The sequence below is a fragment of the Montipora capricornis genome, chromosome 14 (assembly GCF_036669925.1).
Source record: "Montipora capricornis isolate CH-2021 chromosome 14, ASM3666992v2, whole genome shotgun sequence".
NCBI classification, from domain to species: Eukaryota; Metazoa; Cnidaria; class Anthozoa; order Scleractinia; family Acroporidae; genus Montipora; species Montipora capricornis.
In genome coordinates this window covers 5125853-5150852 of record NC_090896.1, presented here as the reverse complement: position 1 = coordinate 5150852, position 25000 = coordinate 5125853, and the positions used below count along the sequence as shown (strand labels likewise).

Here is a 25000-nt window from a genome sequence, read left to right as displayed (position 1 = left end):
TTTAAAAAAGTCTGTTGTCTGCTTTTGACTTGCGAATGAATGTTGTAGGATGTGGATATAGACAATTGCTGCCGAGATGTGCACTAGAATATCATTTTTCGTAGGAAGGGACTGGGTATATCATTCAGTTAAGAGTGAAGTTGAGGGGCTATAGGAAAGCAAGTATCTGTTAATGCTCCTTTTTTTGCGGTATTCTAGCGTCGCCAAGAGCTACCAGCACAACCAGCAACCGGACAAACAGTTCTTGCCGAGAAATACCGAATATTGTTGTGTGCCCCTTCAAATGCTGCAATAGACGAGCTTATTTGTCAAATAAAGCGTGCTAAGATGTGTCTTCACAAAAGACAAGACAACAAAGAGAATACATGTAGGAGAAGTAACGGACAAAGGCTTTCCAAGAGAGGTTGAGTAGTTGTTTCGACAATATATTTGCATTATTACAAGCACTAAAGAAAGTGTAAAATGACTTATGGCATTTGAAACTACCTCTCTTTATGTTTAGCTGTGCCTTATTCAGTTTTAATTTTCATTTCTTGTGTGTGTTTTACACATAAGTTTTTCTCAAGTAGAGCTTCTTTACCTCTATACTGTAATGTCTTTTTTCTCCGTGTATAAAAGACATCAAAACTCACTGGGAAAATTCTCCTGTTTTCAACTCATGGGACTTCCATTCAAATAAAATCCGTGGGTTCATATGAGTGGAAGTTTAGAATTTAGTAAAAAGTTAGGTTTTGTCTGTCTTCTTGTACTTAGTGGATGGTAGTAGGGTCTTGCTATGCTTTAATCAACGTAAGTCTGTTCTTCAGGACTGAACGTTCAAACGTTTTTTGTGTTTATTCTTAAGACCCCACTGACTTCGTCAAGAACTGATTCTCATTTTCGTTGTTTCAGAAGCCCAATTGCAGAACTGTGGTGACTTGAGTTTAGTTCGTATAGGACGGAAATCTCAAGTTCATCAATCTGTGATGGAGTTTTGGTTGGAGAACATAAGTAAAGAACGAATCAAGGAACGACGATCTACCTCAACAGGGAATGGGAATGTAAATGTTAATGCGCTCAAAGATAACCTGAACCTGTGTACTGCCAAAGTTGAGCAAGTGGAACAGAAGCTTTGGGAGCTAACAAATTCTCCTCTTCCTGCATATCAAGACAAGGTACTTACAAGCAAACTTTATTTCAACTTGCATTTTAGTGTAGGTGACAAGCTAGTAACTGGGAGTGTATATTCTCCTCTGGCTGGTGAGGTTCAAAATCTGTAGGCACTTTAGCAAGTAGCCAGCCAAGAAAGGTAAAAATTCGTGATTGAGGGAAAGAAGAAGGGTTAATTGTGAAGAAGCATATCAAGTGATTACTGTATCTAATGAACATTCAAACTGCAGGTAATTCTCTTGAGTCTTTGGATCTACATAGTGCTTTTGATACTATTGTACTGTACCTGAGTCAATAATTAATAGGCCTTTTGCAGCTAACGATCACATGGTACAAAATCCGCCATGCTGGAGGGCAAGCTCATTATTATTCCCCCACTGGGACATTAAAACAAAGAGACCTGAACCAGTCAAGCTTGACTTGCCTTTGTTTTAATGCCCCAGTGGGGGAATAATAATGAGCTTGCCCTCCAGCATGGCGGATTTTGTACCATGTGATCGTTAGCCGCAAAAGGCCTATTGTGCCATATTTATGGTACAGATCCTTAGGCATTACAGCTGACATTTTTTGTGACAATTCTATCATACTTTTGGAGTGCTGACAGGCCGTTTTCTTGGACGATTATTATTATTATTATTATTTTTAATACCAGTAATCGTAGATTAGAGAGTTCGTTTGAATATGGTAGGTTTGGTATGTTAAAATGTGATTCTGTTTTGGAAAACCGGGATTAATGAAATTTTAATGCATTTCAACGCAGTTTGAATACATTACGGTGCATTCTAACGTTCGCCAATGATTTCTAACGCATTTTCAACGTTTCACATCGATCGTTAGCAATTTTGTTCAACTAAATGTTTCACAATGATTTTCCAACGTTTTTCAACGTATTTGCAACGTTTCCAAACATTTTTGTCGAGAAAGTTAATTTTGAAGGCGTTTCCTCTGGTCATTATAAACATCGACACGTTCGTACCTTGAAAAATACACCTCGTTGCGTTTACTGGGAACTATCATGTCGCTTCTTTCAGCGATGATACCACCGGAAAGCTAAGTCACAGATTTCCTTAGTTTGCTCGCAAAGCGAAGCTGACTGACATTTTAATTAATAGGCCATTTCCGAGTTCATGCCTCCTCTTCGAAGCGAGTGTAAGTGCAAAGTTTTTCGTATGGAAATGAGTTCATTCATATGTAAAGTAGAACTAATTACCATCAGAAAAACTTGGTGTTCCTAGCGGTTTTTCTTGTGGTAATACGTGGGACCAGAAAGGAGACTAGTTGAATATAGGTCAGGCAGTCCACTCTTCTGAACCATTTAATTTTTTTTACTTTATGACAATTTTGACGTTTGATTAATTTTCAAGGTCAATTTGAACCATGCAAATAAGTGTACATCCCCAAAAAGACCTTATTAGAGAAAACCAATCACAAAAATTTGTTAACATCTTGATCAAAAGAAGTACAGAGAAATTTTAAAGGGATTAGTATTTTAAGATGAAACCACTTATTATAAATGGCACTCGGCTGATTGGTTTTTCAGATAAACTGACTCTAACTACATTGACACTGAGACAACTATTTCAAACTACTGGTCAAGGGGTTAGCAATCCCGGTAATGACCTTCGACGTGGTATTGGTTATGGTAATGGTATTGGAAAGTGTTCAGCCGAACTTCTGAAGATTGATTTCGAAGTGATTCCTGTCCAAAAATCCCCTTTTGTCCTACAATAATAATTCATCATAATAACTTTTATGGACCTTTGGAGTAACATACAGTAGATTTACATGTTATAAAAAAACATACATCGTAAAACGTGTGAATTAAGAATCTGAATTTATACTTAATAGATTATTCTTGTTGCTCTAGGTATAAACGAGTTCATATGTCTTTTAGTGCCTCATCTTGGTATTTTTAGATTAGTTTGTTGATTTGATCTGAGGCTATAATTCCTATTTACATGTGTACTAATAAATACTTGTTTGGGGTGTTCAGCAGTGTTCAATGTTCTTTCAAGTTCTCGTTTTGTGCACTGTGATCTTCTTGCATGTATTGATGGTAGGGTTGATCTAGCAGCGCCAATGATGTCCAGACCCCTGTTTTGTACTCTCTGGAGGTCATCTGCAACGTATTGGGGCAGTCCGCCCCAAGCCGGTGACGCATGTTCCAAGAGAGGGCGAATTTTAGTACAGTAAATGGTCAAACCGACTTCCAATGGTATACCTGCTTTTCTGGTTTCTCGTGTAGATAGTAAAGTCTTTTGTTTGCCTTTTTTGACAGTTTGTTCAATGTGTTAGTTCCAATCCAGATTATTTTAGTGCCATACTCCAAGTAATTCGAAGTTAAGTACTCTTTCCTGATACGCATCTTTGATATGCAGAGCGTCAGGTTGAGTTGCCGATTTCTGGAATGAGATCCACATATCCTTCGTCTTTGTTGGATTCAACATCAGGTTGTTTTCTATAGACCAGCTTAGCAGACCGTCAAGCACTTTTTGTAGGTTATATTCCCTGCCTTTCGGGATACATTCAAACACGGTAAGTCATATGCATATTTGCACATCATTCCTCGTTCACGAAGTTCCTCAGGTATGAAATCATCAAAGTCGTCAATAAAGATGTTAAATAATTGCGGTGATATTACAGAGCCTTGTGGAACTCCAGCCAGACATGCTTTAGATGTTGATAGTACACCCAGAAGCTTTACTTGTTGAGATCTACTTTCCAGGAAGCTTTGGATCCAGAGCTACAGATGTTTGCGCGTATTTCTTGATTTTAGTTTGGTCAATAGGATGGAATGATCGACCATATCGAAGGCTTTGCTGAAATCAGTAAGAGGGAATGGATCGCTTTTCTACCCTCTGGGTTGTTGTCCGTATAATTGAACCAGGTTTGTTTGATATTGATAAGAGAGTTGATACGGTTGACCGACCATGTGAAAAGGCCTGTTGATTTTGTTGGACTTTGAAGGCATCTTTGTTTAGAAGTATTTGAACTTTTTCTAAGACCTTACCAAGGACAGGTAGCACGGATACTTGTCTGAAATCCGTTTCGACTTTCGGTACTGGACTGACTAGGGCATATTTATACAAACTAGGATATTTGCATTCAATTATGCTTGCACAGATGATATCGTGAATAACAACTGCTAGCTCTTCAGCATAGCGTTTTATAGTCCATGGACTTATATCATCAAAATCGTCTTAACCTGTCCACTGCTTTGTAACTTCGGGGCAGCATATGGTGGGCCATCAGGATCAACAAGGGAGATCTTGGGTATATGATCCTTCCATGGTTTATTGAAGATGTCTTGAAGTTTATCTGCAGTAGAACGTAAGTTTTTAGATGATATATTGCTAGTATTCCGACTAGATTCATTTGCTCCGCAGATGCTATAAATTGACTTTAACCATTTCGATAGCTTTTTGTTCGTGTTGGAGCTGATTTTGATAGGTAGTAATTCAGCTTAGTCTTAGATATCAATTGTGCGCTTTTTTATATTTCACCATGTGTCCCTTGCTATAGGCACGTTGTCTTTGCTTAATAATTTTCTTGATATGTGGAATAAGCCGAGGCTTGTCGCTAGGATGCATTCGTGTTGTTTTCATTGGCATTGTTTCGTCGAGAATAGCTGTCAATTCTTGAGTGAATATTTCCTCTTTCTCATTCACTCCTTGGGCATTTAACACCTCCACCCTATTATGTTATTGAGGTAAATCGTCAATGCAGCAATGTTTGCTGGACGCATTGTTCTTACTTTCCGTGGAATGGCTTTCATCTTTTCTTATTTCTGAGGGTTTGTTAGAAGGCATTGATGATCTGATTTTCCAAGTGAAAGAAGAAGAATTGCAGGATTGTATAAGCTTGACATGTTTGTGAGAATCTGGTTAAGTGAATTTTTTCCACGAGTCGGTGCAAGAACAAGTTTACGTAGGTTGAAATTTCCGCATAAACCCTTGACTTTAAGCTGATTAAAATCCCTGGCTAGTAGAATACCTGCTGACGGATTTTCTCTTAACAGAGCATCTAGGCATTGGGTAAGACAGCTGATCATCTCTTTACCCTCGGCGATGGTTTTGCCTGGTGGGAAATATATTCCTGCTACAAACATACAGCTAAAAGGACGAGGAAGTCTTCTTCAAACCCAGGGAAAACCGTTCACAAGACCAGCCTTCTAAATTCGCTTTCGTCGAAATGTATTTCGCCATAAATTTTAAATTAACCAATTGGAGTGCACGCTTGAAAAACAAACCAGTAGGCTAAAAGTAAGTTGGTAAACAAAGTTACAACAAAAAGAGAGTCTTCATGGATGGGCTACGATTTCAGCCAGTTGGGTTAACTCATATGTTAAGTGTGGGAATAATTAAAAATATACTCTTCATTACAGATAAAAAAACTTCAAGAGGAAAAGGATGCTCTCAAGAGTCGTAAAAAGCGATTACAAATAAGCTTGCGCCAAGAAAAGGAGAAGCAAAGTAATTTGTATCGCGAGGAGGCAAGGATAAGAAGAGAAATACTGGAGTCCGCAGATATTGTTTGTACCACTCTCAGTGGAGCAGGGAGTTCGAGCTTGAAGCATGACTACAAACGGTTAGAAGCGAATTTTTGAATTTTACGTTACTGTTTTTAAGTTTTAAACTTGTATTATTTGTTTATAATTAATTGAAGTACGATAGTCTAGGTGTATTAAGTCTTCAGATGACTGTTTACAGCGGTTATCAGTAACACGCACCCCTCAACGACATTTTTTCATATTTGAAAATAAAATTTAGGTGGACATCAATCAAATGTTTCCATGACGAATTCAACTGCCGCCAAGAGAACAGGGCTATTTTCATGGAAGCATTTGATTGACGTCCACCTAAATTTTACTTTCGAAATGTGAAAATATGTCGTTGAGGGGCGTATGTGACTGATAACTACTGTAACATGACATTGACTGACGCTTCCACAACCTGAGCAGAAGTCATCTCCTGAGTCGAGTGATTTGTGTAACATCAGTGGACGGTATAAACACTCTCGCCCGCTGAAGATGACCTCCACTGTGGTTGTTGAAACATCAGTCGATGTCATCCCAAACAGTCCTTCTCAGGACTACACTCATTCGGTCGGTCGTACTTCCCTTATTTATGATATGACTCCTGGGTTCAAAACATTTACGGTGTAATCTGTTTACTCGTTGTAGGCGCCGTCTTCCTTTTGCTTGTGTCATTGTTGATGAGGTACTCCATTTGACTGATTTTGTGTGATATGAAGGTGTCAGTCAGTGTTCTTAAGAGCACTTTTTTCTTGCAGGCTTGCCAGGCAACTGAACTGGATGTTCTCATACCTCTGGAGTTTAAAGCATCCAAGTTGGTCCTCGTCGGTGACCCTGAACAGCTTCCGCCCACAGTTATTTCTGAGGTATGGAAGAGTGCAAAGTTAATTTAAAGGTGTTGAGTAACCTGTGTACTTCAATGTGACGTCTTAACAAATTTATTAACTATCCTGACAACCTTTTTTTAGAAAGCAAAAGCAAATGCCTTTGGGCTTTCAATGTTTCAAAGACTCTACAAGTTCTTCAGACATAATGGTAAGCCTGGCCTTCTTTCATTTTTACTGTTTCATTTGTTGTTTTGCCTTTGTTCTTGGTATTGTTACTATTCTGCCTTCAGGACCTCATTTTTGGAACGTGAGTTTTTGCTGGAAAGGGTTGCTTTTGTAAGCATTTTCCCTGCACAGGATTGTGAAATTGGTTGACGTAAAATTAACTGTCGAAAACAAAAGATGTGAACCATTCCCTCGAGTAACTGGATTCTCAGAATGAACTCATGATGGGCCTTCGAGTAGCTGGACAATGCAGCTCAGAGGAATTGTTGCGGCTACGTAATGTGTAAGGAGTAGAGGCAGTTAAAAACGTCCCTGAGTCTATTGAGGTTGAAAAGCGGAATGTCTACGGTCGTTATATGTATTCACTTTTAGAGGAAAGGCAAATGAAAGGTCAAGTTTCATAAATCGGAGATTGTTTCGAAGTTTGAGAACATCATCAATAATACGTCTGGACCTTCTTGGAATTATGAAGCATGAAATGTGAATGAAATGGACGTTTGGTGCAGTTTAGAATTCCTTTGTGTACTGCTTGGAAATGATTAAGCCTTTGAAGCAGTCTTTTTTATCTGCGGATCTCACTGTGTTTCAAGACCCGTTCTTCTCGAATGTTTAATCATGGATTTTACTCCAGATAAAAGAAAGTAAACTGTCTGAAGAGAAACTGCTTTTCAGGATTCTGCGTAAAGGTACCATGTTTCTCCTGAAGTATCCTTGGCAAATGGTTTGAGCTGCTGTCACTTATTTTGCAAGGCAAAAAGATGGACAATCACTGCAGAAGCTGGAAATAGGCAGCACCATAAACAGAGTTAGGGAACAGATTTGTCCGTTATCCTCTCAGGAAATCTCATAACAGTTGTATTCGTGAACTTGATGAATAAGCGTTTGATTAGTATGAGTCCTGTAAAACTTGGGAAGTTGTGAAATTTGGAGACGTCGGTTTCCAGCCCTGAAAAGTCATGGAATGTAGTAGACTTTGAAGTGGTATTCCTTGAACACAAGATGTTTAGGTGGCTTTTCACTTTGGGTAGTGGCAAGAACACGAGCAGAAAAAAATGCCGTAGACTAGTGTCTCGAAGAGGAACCTTTTTACAGTTTTGGATAGCAGCAATTCACTATTACGGATCAATTATCAACTGCCTGGAACGTGCGGCAGGTCCATTGACATAAGGGAGCGAAGAAATGTTTAAATACATGGCAAAGATCAGTAATATTTGGGAAAAGGGATGTAGAGATGGCCGTGCCATTTGCTTGGTAGGCTTTTATATCTCGGGAATCGTTTGGATAAGGGAAGGGGGCATTAATTTGGGATGATAGTGCAGATAATTCTCTGCCTGAGCTGAGCAGAGCAGAGCAGATCTAGTAATCTTTAATTACAGCCCGTACAGGGAGATTGAGGAATCATCGGTATGATTGTGATCTGTATGAGTGTCAACGATCTTGAAATCTAGAGCTACAGCTAATTGAGAAAGATATGTTGTTGCTAAGAGTAATTACACCAGTAATCATTAGGTTCTTCCTACAAAGGGTATGAACGTGGGTATGAATTAATACTTCAGTTCAAGGCGATGGAGGTAAGGCACGACAGTGCAAATCATGTTGGGAATTGAGAATAGATGAGGAAGAAAATATATGGTACTGTTGGGATGCTATTCTACACAGACATTTAAATTTTTAATGCTGTGTTTCCGAACAATCTTTTTAAAAGGTTTTACTTGCCTGTTTTTAAGTTGTGTGGGGTCTGATTAAAAGTTTGCATGTACCGTGCAAACTTTCTTCATAAAGTTATCACCCCATTTCAAATGATGTGTGATGGGTTATCGTGAAGTATGAAACGGCGGCTTCATTGTCTGACACAGCTGTCCTGATGACATGGGCTGCAAATGCGCAGCAATTGTCAAGATTATTTTTAGTCAGCATTGACAGGCTGAATTTGTTTGTCATTTCTTTTAGCCTTGTTGGTGCTGCCTTCCTTCGTTGTTCTTCCCTTAATTATGAGGGAACATGCGCACCGCGCACCGGTGGCTCAGTTGGTTGAGCACCGGGCTGTCACGCGGGAGGTCGTGAGTTCAACTCTGGCCGGACCAACACTAAGGGTCTTTAAATAACTGAGGAGAAAGTGCGGCCTTTGTAATTACATCTGCAAAGGGTTAGACTCTCTAGTCTTCTCGGATAAGGACGATAAGCCGGAGGTCCCGTCTCACAACCCTTCAATGTTCGTAATCCTGTGGGACTTAAAAGAACCGGCACACTTGTCGCAAAGAGTAGGGCATGTAGTTCCCGGTGTTGTGGTCTGTCGTCTGTGGTGTATTATGGTTGGGAGGGTAAATGCTCGGAGATATTAGCTACACCAAGCTGCTCTAAAAATCCGAGGGTAAATAAAGATGTATGATCTAAGAGTACCTGAGCTTCCTCTTCTCTCCTTCTGTTCTTAAAGGCCTTACCTCCATAATTTGATGATAACCACTCGTAATTGAGAACAACTTTAATTGCATATTTGTTCTTTTCATCTTGGCCTGTAATTTGGTATGTTATGTGATGTAACGTGTTTAGTATGGTATTGCCGTTCTGTTTGTTAGTTTCTTATCCCCATGTGCATCTTATCACATGCCTTGAACATGCGCGGTGAAAAGGTACTTTTTACTGGCTACTCTAGTACGCCATTGAGCTCTTAGATTCTGTCACATTGTTTTTGTCTGATGCGACCCCACTATTTGTCAAACAGTGTGGTGTCTAGTTCCACTTTTGCCTTTGTTGGTGATACTCTAGAGTTCTGCTTTCATTGAAATTGTAGTAAAATGGAGCTCATAAAATATTCCAAAACTATAATGTCTGCTTATGAACACTGAGACAAACACTCATATTTTTCAGTTATCTCTTTTACACCCGTTTTGGTCCCTGTTTGGCAATTAATGTTAGTATTCTTGTTACTATGAATACTGTTGCCCCGTTTTTGACCGGCAAAATATGCCCTGTTCTCCCTCCCTAAACTCTTATTGTTTCGCCTAAGTAAACATATATAACTCTTCCTTCAAGACAGGTGATCCATTCAAGTTCCCTTTTGCTGTGCAACTTGAGTGTGGCTTCATCTTTCCCATAAACTGTATCTGTATAGTTAATATTTTCAGAACACAGGGAAGGCATTCTTGCGAGGTCAATGAGAATCTTCACTACCTTCTTCATGCTTCGCGAACGTAAATTTGGTTTAACAGAACCAGTTGACCTCAGTAAGGCCACATGGATTTTTTCATTAGAAGAGGTGGACACATTTGCGATTTTTCTGTTCTCATTGTTCCTCTCTAATTTTGTTTTTGATTCCTTTTCAATTTTCGGCATGTTTGTTGGTTGCAACAATGATTTGTTCAATCGCTATTAGAAAATTATCGAGAACTCAAATGAACTTTCTGACACGTGCAAAGTCAATTGCAACCTTGATCTATTCTATTTACAAAAGCAAGCTATGCAATTACATTATTGAGAAACAAAACAAAAGAATTGATTACTTATGTAAAAAACCACAACAGAAGTCATGCAATTCTGTTCTAAGCATTTTCCCCTCCGGAATTACAACATTTTTGCAAGATCTTTTAATCCAAGAAAGAAACTATTAGTTATATTTTAGCACTGTCTTGATAAGTCTTTAAGATTGCATGGTTTCGTCACTGGTCTCTTCAAAATCTTGTCTCCAACTTTCACGTCAACTACGTGACTATCTACACCAGACCATCTTCACCAGGGTAGGTCCAAGCAACTCTCCCTACTTTCTTCTTTCTTTGTCGTGCATTGCGATCAATCACACCAACAATGCCATAATCTTTTATATTGTCATCTTTGGAGAACACTTGAGATTAGATCCGATGTATGGCAGATATTCCTTCAGCCAATGCTGCCACACCCGGCGAATGAGCTCTTGCACTCATCTGCACCATTGACAAGGGTTGAATTCAGTCATGTCGACACTCTGCAGTGATATATCTCCACCCATTTGACAAATAAGAAAATGGTTTATCATTGGGGTCGTAGCTGACAGTTGTACGTGGCCTGAAATTTAGGAGACTCTAGGCTCCGATGAAACAAGGAGGTTCACCCACGCCTCCAAACGAAATGTCACACACTAAAACTTCTATCTCCTTACAAAATTTCAAATGCTACTTTGCAGCCTTGGTCCTGGCAATACTTACAGTGTTCAGGCTTTTCTCTTTGAACTTGGCAACTCGAAATTAAGTTATTTCTCTGTCTGGACAGACAACTGTGAAATGACGTAGAAACCACTCGCTTTCTGGCTCAGGCTAACCCAACTTTCACGTCAACTACGTGACTATCTACACCAGACCATCTTCACCAGGGTAGGTCCAAGCAACTCTCCCTACTTTCCACTTTCTTTGTCGTGCATTGCGATCAATCACACAAACAATGCCATAATCTTTTATATTGTCATCTTTCGAGAACACTTGAGATTAGATCCGATGTATGGCAGATATTCCTTCAGCCAATGCTGCCACACCCGGCGAATGAGCTCTTGCACTCATCTGCACCATTGACAAGGGTTGAATTCAGTCATGTCGACACTCTGCAGTGATATATCTCCACCCATTTGACAAATAAGAAAATGGTTTATCATTGGGGTCGTAGCTGACAGTTGTACGTGGCCTGAAATTTAGGAGACTCTAGGCTCCGATGAAACAAGGAGGTTCACCCACGCCTCCAAACGAAATGTCACCCACTAAAACTTCTAGCTCCTTACAAAATTTCAAATGCTACTTTGCAGCCTTGGTCCTGGCAATACTTACAGTGTTCAGGCTTTTCTCTTTGAACTTGGCAACTCGAAATTAAGTTATTTCTCTGTCTGGACAGACAACTGTGAAATGACGTAGAAACCACTCGCTTTCTGGCTCAGGTTTGGAGCTAGATACTTGCTGAATGTAATCCTTGTTCAAATAGTCGTCTATGACTCCTTCATAAGCGTGTGCAAGGCTAACATCCTTAAGTAATTTCTTCTCAAAGTCGCCTCTCTGCAATTTGTCGACTGTTTAGCAGGGTAGGTCGATCCCCATTCCAAGGTACAGCAACTTCGTAGAGCTCTCCATTGAACGATAAGGATCACTCAAGTTTCTTCCATGCTGACTTGTTATTCGTTGTCATGTCGATCCGAGTATTTTACAGTGATCCCAACTGTCTCCAAGTCCCAGAACCATTTTAGAATGTTGTTCAAATCTTTGTCAGCTTCCACAAATTGAGGACGAATGTTCTTTGACAAAAATTGCAAACGAAAAGTGTGTTAATGACCAGTGTTTGTTCTCTTCATCACCTTTTTAGAATCCCCATCAGCATTATCTTCCTCCTCATGACCTCATTGTGCCCTTTCCCCTCCTTGAACTTATGCTTATCCTCCCCATGGTCAACTGTTCTTTTTTTTTCTTCGTTATGGTCATCAATAGTCCCGTCAGCAGCTTCATCATCATCATGATCATCATCCTCATCATCAGCTTCTAATTTCCATTCTCATTCTTCTACTTATTATCTTTATTATTCTGATCCACTAGCCATTAACTATTCCTCCCCAAAACACCATTATCCACTATGCAGCAGTGTATTCAATCTTCAACGGGAATTTGTTTACATATAAAGGTGTATTAAGACACTACAGATTGTCAGCCTCATTAAATAAGCAAGTATAGGTCTACAGCAACAATATCTTGAAAACAGTCTGCAGTACGGATCAAGAGGAGCTCAAGACTGTAGTGGTCGCATTTTAGCCTCACCAATTTGGCATTTTGGTAATCTTGACCTCTAAATGAAGATATACTGTCTGTCCTACGGTCCCCTCTCATCTGCTAATCAACCAATCATTCTTCTCAATCTCTTGATTGCAACAGTAGCCTTTTAAAGTACGTTGATCTTGAAACCTTGTTGTTTAATGTCTCTGAAGAACACTGATGGCTTCATTGTGTTTCCTCGTGTTTTCTCTGGTCCAATGCAATAATCGTTATCCTTTTTGATCGGCTTCAGTCTTCTTGGTTCTATATGACTTTAGCGCCTAGCCAACAAAATCATATCTGGGTTTGTTGCTGACTACTGCATCCTCAACACCATCTCATGAACGTTCTCCACGACGTTTCCCATGACTTGGTACTCCCGTGTAGGGCCGATGTAGCATTTGTGGCAGCCTAGGATGCCAAGCACTTGAACTTAAACTCATACGTGGTCTTTTTCACCTCACTAGGCCTCTCTGTTTCCTCTTTTGCTGTTTCTATCCACACTTTCCAAGTCAACGATGGAAGTCTTTTAATCGTGTTGCTTAGAAAGAAACTCTAATCAGTGGATCAGTGGATGTCATTTCTTGTTTGTTTAATTGGCATAAGTGGTTTTTGATCATTTTTTATTCTTTCATTTCACATCCACATGGGTTCCAGCGTCTTTGTATTTAAGTCCAGACTGTCACAAAGGAAGGTACAACCGGAGCAGACATTTTTTTGTTCTGACATCAAAAGGGAAGGTTTTCAAGATCAAAGTAGTTAAGAGGGCCATTGTCGCTGCAGGCGTGTGATCCGTTTAAACCTTGCAAATGGGAAAGGGGAGAATGCATGGTGTGTAAACAGATGGGAAGGACGTGTGATGAAGAAAATGTGACACGTGAAGGCAAATGTGCTATTTGTAACAACTCCTACAGTGGAGAGACGTTAAGGACTATATGTCAGTGCCAAATCATGAAATCAAGGAAATTGATCATCCTTGTGGAAGATCAATAAGGAGAAACACGGCAATGAAATACAAACATTTTAATACAATGACGCTTTGTTGGCACAAATCTCGTTCGGTTTTAGAAGAAGGCTAATTAATGAACAATAACAATAAACATAATTATTTCTACAATCAGCACTCCTCTCAAGACATGATATCTCGAGGTTGTGCCTTAATATGCAGAGAATACGTGACCGCTTTGAATGGTTGTGACATAAACATTTTTGTAAGTTGAACATTTTTAAACACCTGAAGAGGCTTTGAGAGCATATGTCTAGTTTTTAGAGTTTTTGATCCCATTTTGACGATGTTTAAGTGTATTCAAAGTGGAATTTGGTTGGAATTGTTTGTTGTTATTAAGGTGAACCTTCCAACGGTTCACTGCTACGCCGACGAGGCGCAGTTGTATGTGTCTTTCAGTCCAAATAAAAGCACTGGGCAATTTGAGGCTGTCACTGCTATTCAGCACTGTGTAGATGATATACGTAATTGGATGACCAATAGCAAAATTCCTAATGATTGGTACCAAGCAACAACTAGGCAAGGTCTATGATCATATTTTAATTGTGAAGTTAGACTGAAATTAGACCAAAAGAGGTAGTTAAGAGGGACGTGGTTAGACTCAACTTTTCCCATGAATTCACATGTACATAACACATGCTCCAATGCTTTTTGTTACTTGTACAATATAAGAAGAATTATTAAATATCTTTCTAGGCTGTCCACCGGGACACTTATTCACTCATTGTCTTAAGTCGCGTTGACTATTGTAACAGGCTGCCTTATGGCCTTCCAGCCTACCAGCTTAAGAAGCTGCAAAGGGTACAAAATGCTGTCATTAGGTTAATTTTCCAGGAATCTAAATACTGCCATGTGAGACCGTTACTGTATAATCTGCACTGGCTGCCATTTAAGTTCCGTGTTCCTATTAACTTATAAGGCTACCAATGGCGCTCTTTTTATCTTCGGGAACTTGTTAATCTTTAGGAAGCAGGCAAATGTAATTTACTGGTATTCTCCGATTGTGATGGGCTGCTACTAAACCCTGTGAAATTCATGACTTTAACAACGCTTGGATAGAGCTCTTTTGCTATTGGTGCTCCTAAACTATGGAATTCATTGCCCTTTGCGATAAGGAATAGCCCCTTAGTTGCATCTCTTAGGTAATTTCATGCACTTTTTAAACTTGTTAACTTTTTAGTAGGTTTTATGCAGTTTTATAATTTTTAAGCGCTGATGAAAATAGTGAATATTGATATTGGCACTATGTAATAATAATAACAATATTTATAATATTATTATTATTATCATTATTATTATTATTATTATTATTATTATTATTATTAGTATTATCACTATTATTATTATTATTATTATTATTGTTATTATTATTGTTATTATTATTATTCTCCATTTAGCTCTGAGCTCTCCCAAGGGAGCGAGTCATAACCAAGGGTCCCCTGGTGACACTCTCTTGGTACTTGCAAATCAAGCACCTTCCTTAAAATTGTGGCCTTTCCTGTAGTTTTCTGCGAAAGTCCAATTCTTACCCTAATCCGCAATTTTTCAATCCATTGTCCAAGTTTCTTAGTAACACTTCCAAGAACCTCTACAACACCCGGTACTGCATCCAGGTTTTTTACACTCCACATTCTTATAATCTCCCACTTCAACTCCTGATATTTTTCGATTTTTTCAAATTCCTTTTCATGTATCGTACTAACTCCAGGGATAGCAATGTCCACAATAAAACATTTGTTCTCCTCGCTCACTACGATAATGTCTGATCTTCTTGCTTCTACAACGTTATCACATAGGCCACTTTGGAAAATACCATAATATTCTTTGTCTGTACCCCCAAGGTTTTTATAAGCATTGTTTCCAGTTCTCTTGGGACTTACAATAGTCCCAAGAGAAAACAAAAACAATGCTTACGCGAAATTTGGGGGGACAAACAAAGGGTGTTATGGTATTTTCCGAAGTGGACTATTGGATGTTCATGTCCCAAAGTAGCTTTACTTCACCGTTCACCACAACATCTTCTGGTGCGTGTTCATACCACTTTTCCTTCCTTTCAAGCTTCCAATGTATAATCCTCGCCACATTATCATGTCGTCTTTGATATTCCTTCTGGGCCATCTTTTTTCACTGACTAGATGACACTCACTCCCTTTTCACTGCACATTCTCCACAGTGGTGACGCAGCAGTCAAATCAATGTGATGTTTTACGTAATTAGTCCTTGAAGCCAGTTCCTGTGCTGCACAAATAAGGGCTTCCGTTTGAACCTTTAAGTTAGATGATGTGCCAGCTCCAGGTCTGTTCTGCATCTGTGGTTTCCGACATATCTCTCAGGAATTGTGCATGCATTGCTTTATTCTTAACCCTTCGTCAGTCCATGTCTTTCTTAACTCTTCTTTGCTGACAGTCCCGTCAGTTCCAATTACTCTAACAGTTTTTGAATCAACTAACGACTTCTTAATGTACCATCCCAAGCTGTTCTCCTCACTTAAAAAAAACTCTCACAACTTATCAGTCCACGCCCACCTTTCACCCTTGGAACATACAATTTATCAACATCTCCTTTTGTGTGTAGTGTGACGTTCATTGGCATCATTTTTGTCGTGGCTCTTTCCAATAATCTTACCTCTTCCTTTGATCACCCTATGATACCTGTTCCATACCTGATAACTGCCACTGCCCAAGTGTTAATCGCTGATATCTTATTCTTGCCATTCAATTTTGATCTGGGTTATTGAATTGCAACTTTTAACTTGCTTTCATAAACTTCCAAATCATAGTAGCATTAAACTGTGTCTTATTGTCAACCTGGCTGCGGTGTGAACCGAGTTGACTAATAGACCTTGTTTTGCATGCTTCCTTCTTGTGTCCGGGTGTTGCTTTTGTTGGCCTTTTAAAATATGTCCATTGTTCTCAGCCATAGGTAGGCCTGTGCTGATGTTGGAGCAGCAGTACAGAATGCATCCTCAGATTGCAGAATTTCCTTCACGTTATATTTACAGTTCACGCCTCAAGACTCCCAGGTCTGTCATTCGTTTGTGTTTGCCACAAGATAACACGTTGCTAACTTTATAGAGGCAGTCTTGGCACAGTGGTCTTTGTTATGTCATAAGATACAGATGATAGGTTTCAAGGTATTGGATTCATGTCGAATTATGTTGTGCATCAGTTTTAGATCTCTAACGTGGAAGAGTACCATCCTGATTTGCGTGGCTTGGGACATCTGTTAATTTTACCTTGCTCGTTTTGAATTAAAATTGTGTTGCGGTTTGCTATCAAGCTTAGTGCTTGCTCATCAGTTGCCCCAGAGGGAAGCAAATGTCTTGGCCATGAAACGTTTCCTTCCAAATTTTACAGGTCATTGGAATCGAGACAATTTCCCCTAAAGGAACACTACGCTGTTTTTGATGTTTTCAAAGGTCAGGAAGAGCACCTGGCAAGAGGGTACGTTTTTTGGCACGTAGCAATTAGTTGAATGTATCTCACCAATACTGCCGACGGTCGTGAGCAGTAAGTGAGTTAGATAACAGGAGTCAACAGCTATGTGTTGAGAATATTTCATCTTGTGCCTTGAGTGGTAACTTGTTGTTGCATAATGTTGTCTGACCAAGTGACAAAATGTATTTATCTTTGTAATATGGCAACTTTGTGTTTTAAGGTCCCTCTGGAATCTCGCTGAAGTGGACCTCGTTGTGGCCTTATGTAAATATCTCGTGAAAGTGCTGGATCCTGGGAGTATTGGCATCATAACCCCTTACAGAAAACAGAAAACAGAGATACAGTCAAGACTTAACAAGTGAGTTTTAATTTTATTTCCTTCTTATTTATGTTGCAGCGTATCATACTTTCTTATGCTTATCTCATCTTAAACCCAGTAAGTGAAACCTCTTAAAAGGAGATGCGCAACTACTCCTTCGAAAACAGTGTTGCGTACAAACCTTTTTTCATGAATTTCTACGTCAAATTGGTTGAGATAAATCACGGCTGAAATGTGAGCGAATGATTAACTTGTGGTGGTCCAAAAAACTCAAAGGAGTGCAATTTAAGTGTCACAGTCATTTGCTGGTGGAAATAGTGAGGTTAAAAATAGACTACTAAATTGGTGGTTACCTCACACATTATTGATCGAGTGGCAAGGGCAGGGATTTCGGTGTTATTATTACGTTTATTACGTGCGATAAACAAAGCTATTCCTCAAGACTGCTGTCTGCCATAGTGTGGGAAAAAGGACTTTGAATAGATTGGAATATCTTTCCAAGAGTCCCTAGAAGACAAAGATCTGTTCAAGTCACAATACACCCCACAACAACTGACCGATCATATGACGGTTTTGCATAATGTATTTCAACTCAGCAAATTATCTTTCATCATTCACTGTTTGGGGAAAAGGCCATTGCAGTGTTTTCTACATTTTCTTGGAATAAAAAAATCCCTGGTTAAAAGGAAGTTGTGGAAGTTACATTGAAGGAAAAACAGCTGAAAACGGCAACCGTGATGGTGACAAAAAATTAATATAAGTCGCAGTTTCATGTGGGAACCTCTGTAAGTTGCCGATGTTGTCCTGTCAGCAGACGTAAATGGAGAATTTTCTGCTAGGCAAACATGTGTTGAAGACATACAGCTCTTTACTCGTGACCAAAGTAAGAATCGAAATTGAATGGCAGAAAGAAGAAATGCGTAAATCAGTACTTCATAAGACATCTCGAGGTTGGAAATAAAGGAGTTGACATGCAGCAACACTGCACGACAGGCAAGAGTCTGTTGACAGAGGTTTAACGTCAGATTGCCAATTAAGACAAAGTTTTAGAGGGGACCATCTAAGCCACTTTTTTAGTGTATTGTAGACAGCTGTTAGTCGCAAAACAGTTTCCTGGTTATGAAGAGCTAAGAGGCTTGCTGTCGGATGCCAAAACTGTCTTCATCTTAATAAATGGGTTTTTAAACCAAATGTGAACAGTGTGTGCTGTGTTATGAGATACTGTTTTTAGGGTTGCATTTATTTGGAACTTGCTACACTATCCTTCTGCCCAAGCACTGCCCCGTTAACAAGAAGGGATCAACAAAAAGATGTGGAAGATCTGCTCTCACACAGTGATTGGTGCTGAATGAGAATAAAACCACCATGCCTCTGGGCCATATAGCCTATTGTTTTAGTCAAAATCTAAGATATGTGTTACCATTTGCAAAGTTGTACTTTGGTTGATAGTTCTTTACAGGTATCAATGCATCATTTTACCAAAAATTCAACTCATTTACTGAGATCTCGTTCATGCAAGTAACTCCCAGAAATATCCACTTCAGTTAAAATGAAGTGTGTTATCAAGTGTGTTATCAAATTACGCTATCTTGCACTCATTTTAGCTTTGGTCCTCGACACCTTGCTTCCATTGCTTCCAATGCTGCTTGGCCCAGATCATCTCTGACGAAATTTGGAATCAAGAGTTTACTTTACATTTTTTTTACTGATTGCCTCTAAACAGGGAGCAAGAGAGACTTTGAACAACACTAACAATCATAAACACTAGGAATTAGCTTTTTTTTATTTACGAATTTGTAGTTTTCAGTGTGTTGCTGCTTCCAGGAGCCAAAGAATGCAAGAGGCGAAAGTAAATTTGGTCTGTCAGATAACATAAAAAATAACTCGTCTGCATCTTAAAATTCGACGTTATTGCAAACAACAAAACCGGCCAACAACCCAAGTTTGTCCAAGAATCCAAGTAATTAGATGCTCACAGATTTCAAAAAGCATCACAAAGTGTCCCCTTGCTCTTCTTCCCCACTTCAAATCATTTGTGTGGTGGAATACTTAATAATTATTCCACGAGCGCACGTTGGATATGAGATAGTAAATAGCCAACGAGGTGCGAGGTGCGAGGTGCGAGTTGGCTATAACCAGTCTCATATCCAACAAGCACAAATGGTATGATTATTTTATTAAATTCCTTAAACCCCAAAAATTTGGAAGAAAGACGAGCGAAAAAAGCGAAAAAATCCGAGCGAAATCGAGAAAACTTGAAAACATTTCTTGCCTTTTTGCGTACTTGTAAACGTCGGAATTGATCCAAACTTTCCACAAGAAAAGTTTCATTTCTTTTTTGGCTTTATTCAAAGAGAAATTTCGCTTTCCGGCGGAAAAAAAGATTAAGTTTAGCAACGCTTAGCGCATTCATTCACCATGTAAGGTCAAACTAAGGTATATGAGCTGATAACCGAGATTGAATGAACCAATCAGAGCACGCGAAATGCATTATCCGAGGTTGAGAATTTAATAATGACAATTAACGTTCACAGTGTCCCTTAACTTTTTCTCTTCAAGTAAGGACAAACTGCTGCATTTACACTGACCTAAAAATAATGCTAACCTTTACCCTAACCTTATTGTTAGAGGTAGATTGGTAATGCCTCAACTTAAAGGGATACTTCATGTTGGATATCAAAATTGAACTTTACTGACATTTCGGACATTTGTGCAACAACCTGACCTGGTTGATCATTCAGTGTTCATTAAATAAAATTGAAACAACGGCATTAGGACCTGGTGTTTTAAAAAACAGCCCTTGGTACCAACTCTGCTTTATTTGACTTCATTCATTGCAGAGATTTAACCAACATCGAGGTCAACACTGTGGACGGGTTTCAGGTACAGAAACAGTTTGCGTTGTGGCACTTATTTTTTTGTTGTTAATTCGACCAGTTAAAAGTCGTTGAATTTGTGTTTGCTTCTAGGGCAGAGAGAAGGATGTCATAATCCTTAGTTGTGTTCGTGCAAAGAACGATCGTGGTTCCATTGGGTAAGGGATGAACAGTTTATAGAGTTTTTAGAGTCAAAACCCCAAATTTGCGTGATGATAAAGTGACGTGTTGTGGAATGTTTATGATCTAATAAACTTTCCTGTGGCTTTCGCACATGCAGCGTCAAGGTAACGGTTTACACTATGGATACACCTTCTAGACACTTCACGAAACACTTTATCGTAGCATTTTGCCTGTTCTTCTTTCCTTGAACACATTAGAATTCTGCCGTTATTGATTCTTTTCTTTTTGTTGAAAGGTTTGTTGGTGACAGGCAGCGGATGAATGTTGCCCTGACAAGGGCCCGTCATGCTTTATACATCTTCGGTGACATGAAAACTTTGAAGGTAGACCTTAATACCATTGCATGTGAACACAGAAAAACACCATTGCGCTTGTGCTGGTTGGGTGCAGATGTGTTAACCATTTCCACATTTTCAGGGCAAGACTGCCAATTTGTCATTGTTGTCAGGGAAGTCCTCTTCTCCTTACTTCTTTTAAGGTGCTAAGACACGAGGGGTCATGTTGCAGGGACATGGTGCAGAGACATGTTGCAGCGACAAAAAACTTGTGTGGTGCACATTGACGCGACATGTAGCAGGGACGTGTAGCGGGGACATGTTTCAGATATATGTTGCAGTGACATGTCCCCACATCGTGTCCCATGAAGTTGGGACAAAATAACCACCAAATAGGAGTTGTACCGTTACAAAAGTATCAGTTCACACGAGGGAACGCCGCAACATATCCCTGAAACATGTACCCGCAACATTTTCATATGTGTGCACATGTTGTAATTTTGTCCCTGTTATGTGACCACGCTACAAGTTCCTGCTACATGTCGCCTCAGTGTGTACTACACACCTTTTTGTCACTGCAACATGTCGCTGCACCATGTTCCTGCAACATGGCCCCTCGTGTCTCAGTTATTGAAGTAATCTCTCTAAGTGTGATGACTATCAGAAATTAAGCTTATATTCCCTCAGGGCAAATCAACACCTTATATTGGCAGCATGCTTGTTATACCCAATGTACTCGAGGAATCCGTCGATGTCACTGTTTACACTTGTTAGCATACTATTGTGCTTCTAGAAAGGGATCGTGTTACTGGTGAATTTTCTTGAAAAGTTTAAGGAACTTTTAAAGTTGTGTGGGCTGATCGATTGAAAGTGATGGACATACGCTTATGAGGCAAAAACTGTAAACAATAGTTTGCTGTAAGGTTCAGGCTTTTTCGTTGTTAACATTCTGGTTTGTTGCAGAGAGGTTCAGATGACTGGATGGCGTTAATAGATGATGCAAAGAAAAGAGGATGTATTTTTGCTGTTGAGTCTAATAAGGATGTGCAGTCTCATCTCTCCATTGATGTTACCCAAGATTTACGGTTTCCTGCTGATGACCCTCCACCTAAGGCCAGTTCCACTTTGAGAGGAGCCAGTGATGGTGCTTATACCTCTACTGAGCACAGGTCCACAGAGCAATTGTCAGTTGCCATGCCAAGCAGTGGTCAAGAGATAAGAGAGAGAATCACTTTTGCTGCAACAACAACTGACAGGAATTCATTAACCTGCAGTGAAAAGTTTCATCCAGTTCCTGTGCTCAGAAAAGGAAAGACATCCCAAGACACCGTTGTTAGAATGTCTAGTCGCAAAAGGGTCACGTGGGCCGACAAGTTACAACAGAAAGCAATTGATAATGATTTTCTGACTCGGGAAGGTACAGCTTGTGGTTATGGAGTAAGTGAGCAAGCAAAAGAAATAAATTATGAAACAAACTGCACTAACAGAGATGACGGAAAAGAGAGCAGTGCTTTAAGAAAGAAGGATAACCCTGAAAAAAGCATTGAGTGGCATTCTGGTGGTAGTGGAAATTTTCACAACTCACATGGTAGTTGCACAGCCCATCTAAACTCTGAGGGACTAAGTAGTCATGATCCTGGTTTGGAACAACGTAGATGGAACCTATCCAACAGCAGCCAAGCAAGACATGAAAGAACCAAACAGAATCGCATACCACTATATGAAGTTTGTGAGGGACAAAACTCGAAGGGACCTATTAGGCATTGGGAAAGAATCGATCTTGGCGAGGAAAAAAACGCACACCACCAACATAAAGGAGATCAAGAAGGACTTCCTCATGTGGGTAGTCATGGTCATAATGACCAACACAGTTCAAAGGGATTGATTGAACTTGAGCAAGGACTCAATTCTGTGGGAAAATGGAATAGTTACCACCCATCTAACCAGGGTCAAACAAGACATGGGAGTGGTGTGCAAAATCATATTTCAGTGTATCCAGTTTCAGACGAACAGGGAGTGAATCAAAGAGAAGTTGATGACATGGCAGATCAAGAACCATCCCCTATCCAGAGAAATGAGATATCTGTGGACACCAATCTTATTAGAGGTGAAGTAGGTTTCAATGAATATCTCACAGATGATGATATGGATACACAGGACTACAGCCTGGACTCCATGGACACACAGGAGTGTAACGTGGACCCTATATTGAATTCTGTGGTGAACAACAATCATTCGTCTAGTCCTGATTATTTTGTAAATCTACAAAAACAATCAGCCTCTGAAAGGACTTTAATAGCGACTTCAATTGGCTCATCTGCTGTACCCACTACACCTGTGTTAAACAATGCTCCATCATCAAGACATTTAACAGCAACGTTTCAATCAAGTTCCACGCATTCTTTGGGAAGGTCTTGGACCTCAAATTCCAGAGTTGATGATTTGAAGTCATCTGTTTCTTCTAGTTTTAGCGGTCAAATGGTAAATTTGTCAAGGTCTAGCAACCACCAGGCATTGCTGGGTCACACAACAGTAGGTCAGAGAAGCAGCAGTATTCAAGGAGAACTTGACCCATCTATCCAAGAAAGAGTTAATGCTGTGTCACAACGTCACCCTCGTTCACGAGGTCCAGAAATTATCGAACCAGGCAGTCTGTTCCGTGGACTTAGGAACCCACTTGGTGGTGCCAAACAAAGAACGGCTCTTGTAGATAGTAAAGATGTGAGTTCTCTCCGGGCAAGGGCAGTAGGGGAAGAAACCCACCGTACTGAACAAAAAACTCACCGTCGGCGGGGGATTGATAAAAAAAAGGTGTATCAAAATTTCAGGGGCCAAAAAAGCTGGAAAAAATAGACGACGCAAATTTGTACCTGGTGCTAAACCATCAAAAGATATTTTCCTTTTCAACAACCTTTGCCAGTGGCAATGGATTACGCTTTCCAATTGCCGTTTCCATTGCCTTGGAAAGCACTGATAATCAGCTGCTGAAAAATCTATTGCCTTTTAAGAGCATTTCTCCAGGTTAACTGCTGTAAAGCAACAAAAGGTGCAAAATTAAGCCAAAAACTGCAATTCTGTTTTGTACAGGTGAAAAAGTAACATAATGTCTACAATGTTCCATTGATCAACAGACAACAAGACAGGTGGTCTCATTTTAATTGCTATTCATGATGTTGTTGTTAGATTAGTAACTAGCAGTGATAATTTAAATGTGGCAGCACACCGCCAGTAGCAGGCGTTTATCGTAACCCCTGCAAGCCTTGTACAGCTAGATAAACAATGTCATGTGAAATGGTATGCCCTCTACACCATTAGCATTTAGTATAATTACATAGGTGATTATTGGCAATTCTCTGCTCTGATTGGTCACACTCGAGGCGATTCTGACTCTGACTAATCACCCAAGCGTTTTTTCAAAATGGACGCAACCCGTTTTGTCTAGGTGACAGATAAAGAAATTAATTCCTTTGAAAAGAATTAATATTTTTCAAATAATCACCTATGTAATGACGCTAAAAAAATTATTCACCTTGCCTTTGGCGAATAGTTGTTAAATATTGCCAGAAACCCATAAGGGTTGAAACGTGTAACGGCCCCTTGTGTGCTGGGAAACAAGCTTCTGAATATTCAATTTGCTAAGCACCATATTTGGAACAGCAAGAGCGAGGGGTTTCCAAATATGGTACTTAGCACTGAAACATTCAACCAATCAGTTCGCACTGAATATTCGGAAGCTGTGAACGCGCGTTTCACGTTTCAACCCTTATGGGTTTCTGATATTGCCCATTAGCGTTGAGAAGTGGGACAAACTGTTCTGTTCAAGTGGGAATGTATATTAATTGCGAATGTAAATAAAATGTTGGACTGGCAGTTCTGCATGACTGGAAGAACGTTTTCAAGGGGGTTTTACTTACCTCTTAAGTAGCGTGGAACTGTAACACTGATGCTTTTGTCATGATCTCAAACATCTTAATACGATAGATTTAGAATACCTGAACAAAGCATATCCTGTGCTAGTGGTTTTCTCCAAGACGCTGATTATCTTACATATCAGAGAAGTGAAAAAACAATTGAAATGTATGTATATTATTTTCAAGGAAATGAGCATTGTGTAGTGGTGTAGTATTTAGAAAGGTTTTATTTTCGTATGCATTATATAAATAGATCCATCTTGACATGGATACGTTTTTCTCAACAAATGAAGAACACTTATTGAAAAAGAAACAGTTTGGTTCAGTTAAAGGAGAGCCAGGAATAAGAAACAAACCCTGGCGGACTATGATAAATCAAATATGTAGTTTTTAAATTCGGGTTGGATGTCCCAGAAAGTGTGCAAACGTTTCACACACAGCAAATACATTCCAATCAGATAATATAATGAGTCGTTTTTGGAGGGAAGCTGAATATTGAAATGAT

General features: G+C 39.6%; 1 protein-coding gene across 1 annotated transcript in view; it reads left to right on the top strand.

The window, feature by feature from the left end:
* Positions 1-25000, top strand: part of LOC138033455 (uncharacterized) — a 35605-nt gene that overhangs the window by 10535 nt on the left and 70 nt on the right. Inside the window, exons 7-19 of the mRNA XM_068881197.1 lie at positions 199-403; positions 892-1154; positions 5534-5736; positions 6332-6368; positions 6442-6549; positions 6652-6718; positions 16411-16516; positions 16851-16937; positions 17152-17289; positions 20091-20133; positions 20220-20284; positions 20545-20632; positions 21548-25000. The exon at positions 21548-25000 is cut by the window's right edge and continues 70 nt beyond it. Of these exons, the coding sequence (XP_068737298.1) occupies positions 199-403; positions 892-1154; positions 5534-5736; positions 6332-6368; positions 6442-6549; positions 6652-6718; positions 16411-16516; positions 16851-16937; positions 17152-17289; positions 20091-20133; positions 20220-20284; positions 20545-20632; positions 21548-23437 (3300 nt within the window). The 3' untranslated portion in view covers positions 23438-25000. The remainder of the gene's footprint in view (positions 1-198; positions 404-891; positions 1155-5533; positions 5737-6331; positions 6369-6441; positions 6550-6651; positions 6719-16410; positions 16517-16850; positions 16938-17151; positions 17290-20090; positions 20134-20219; positions 20285-20544; positions 20633-21547) is intronic.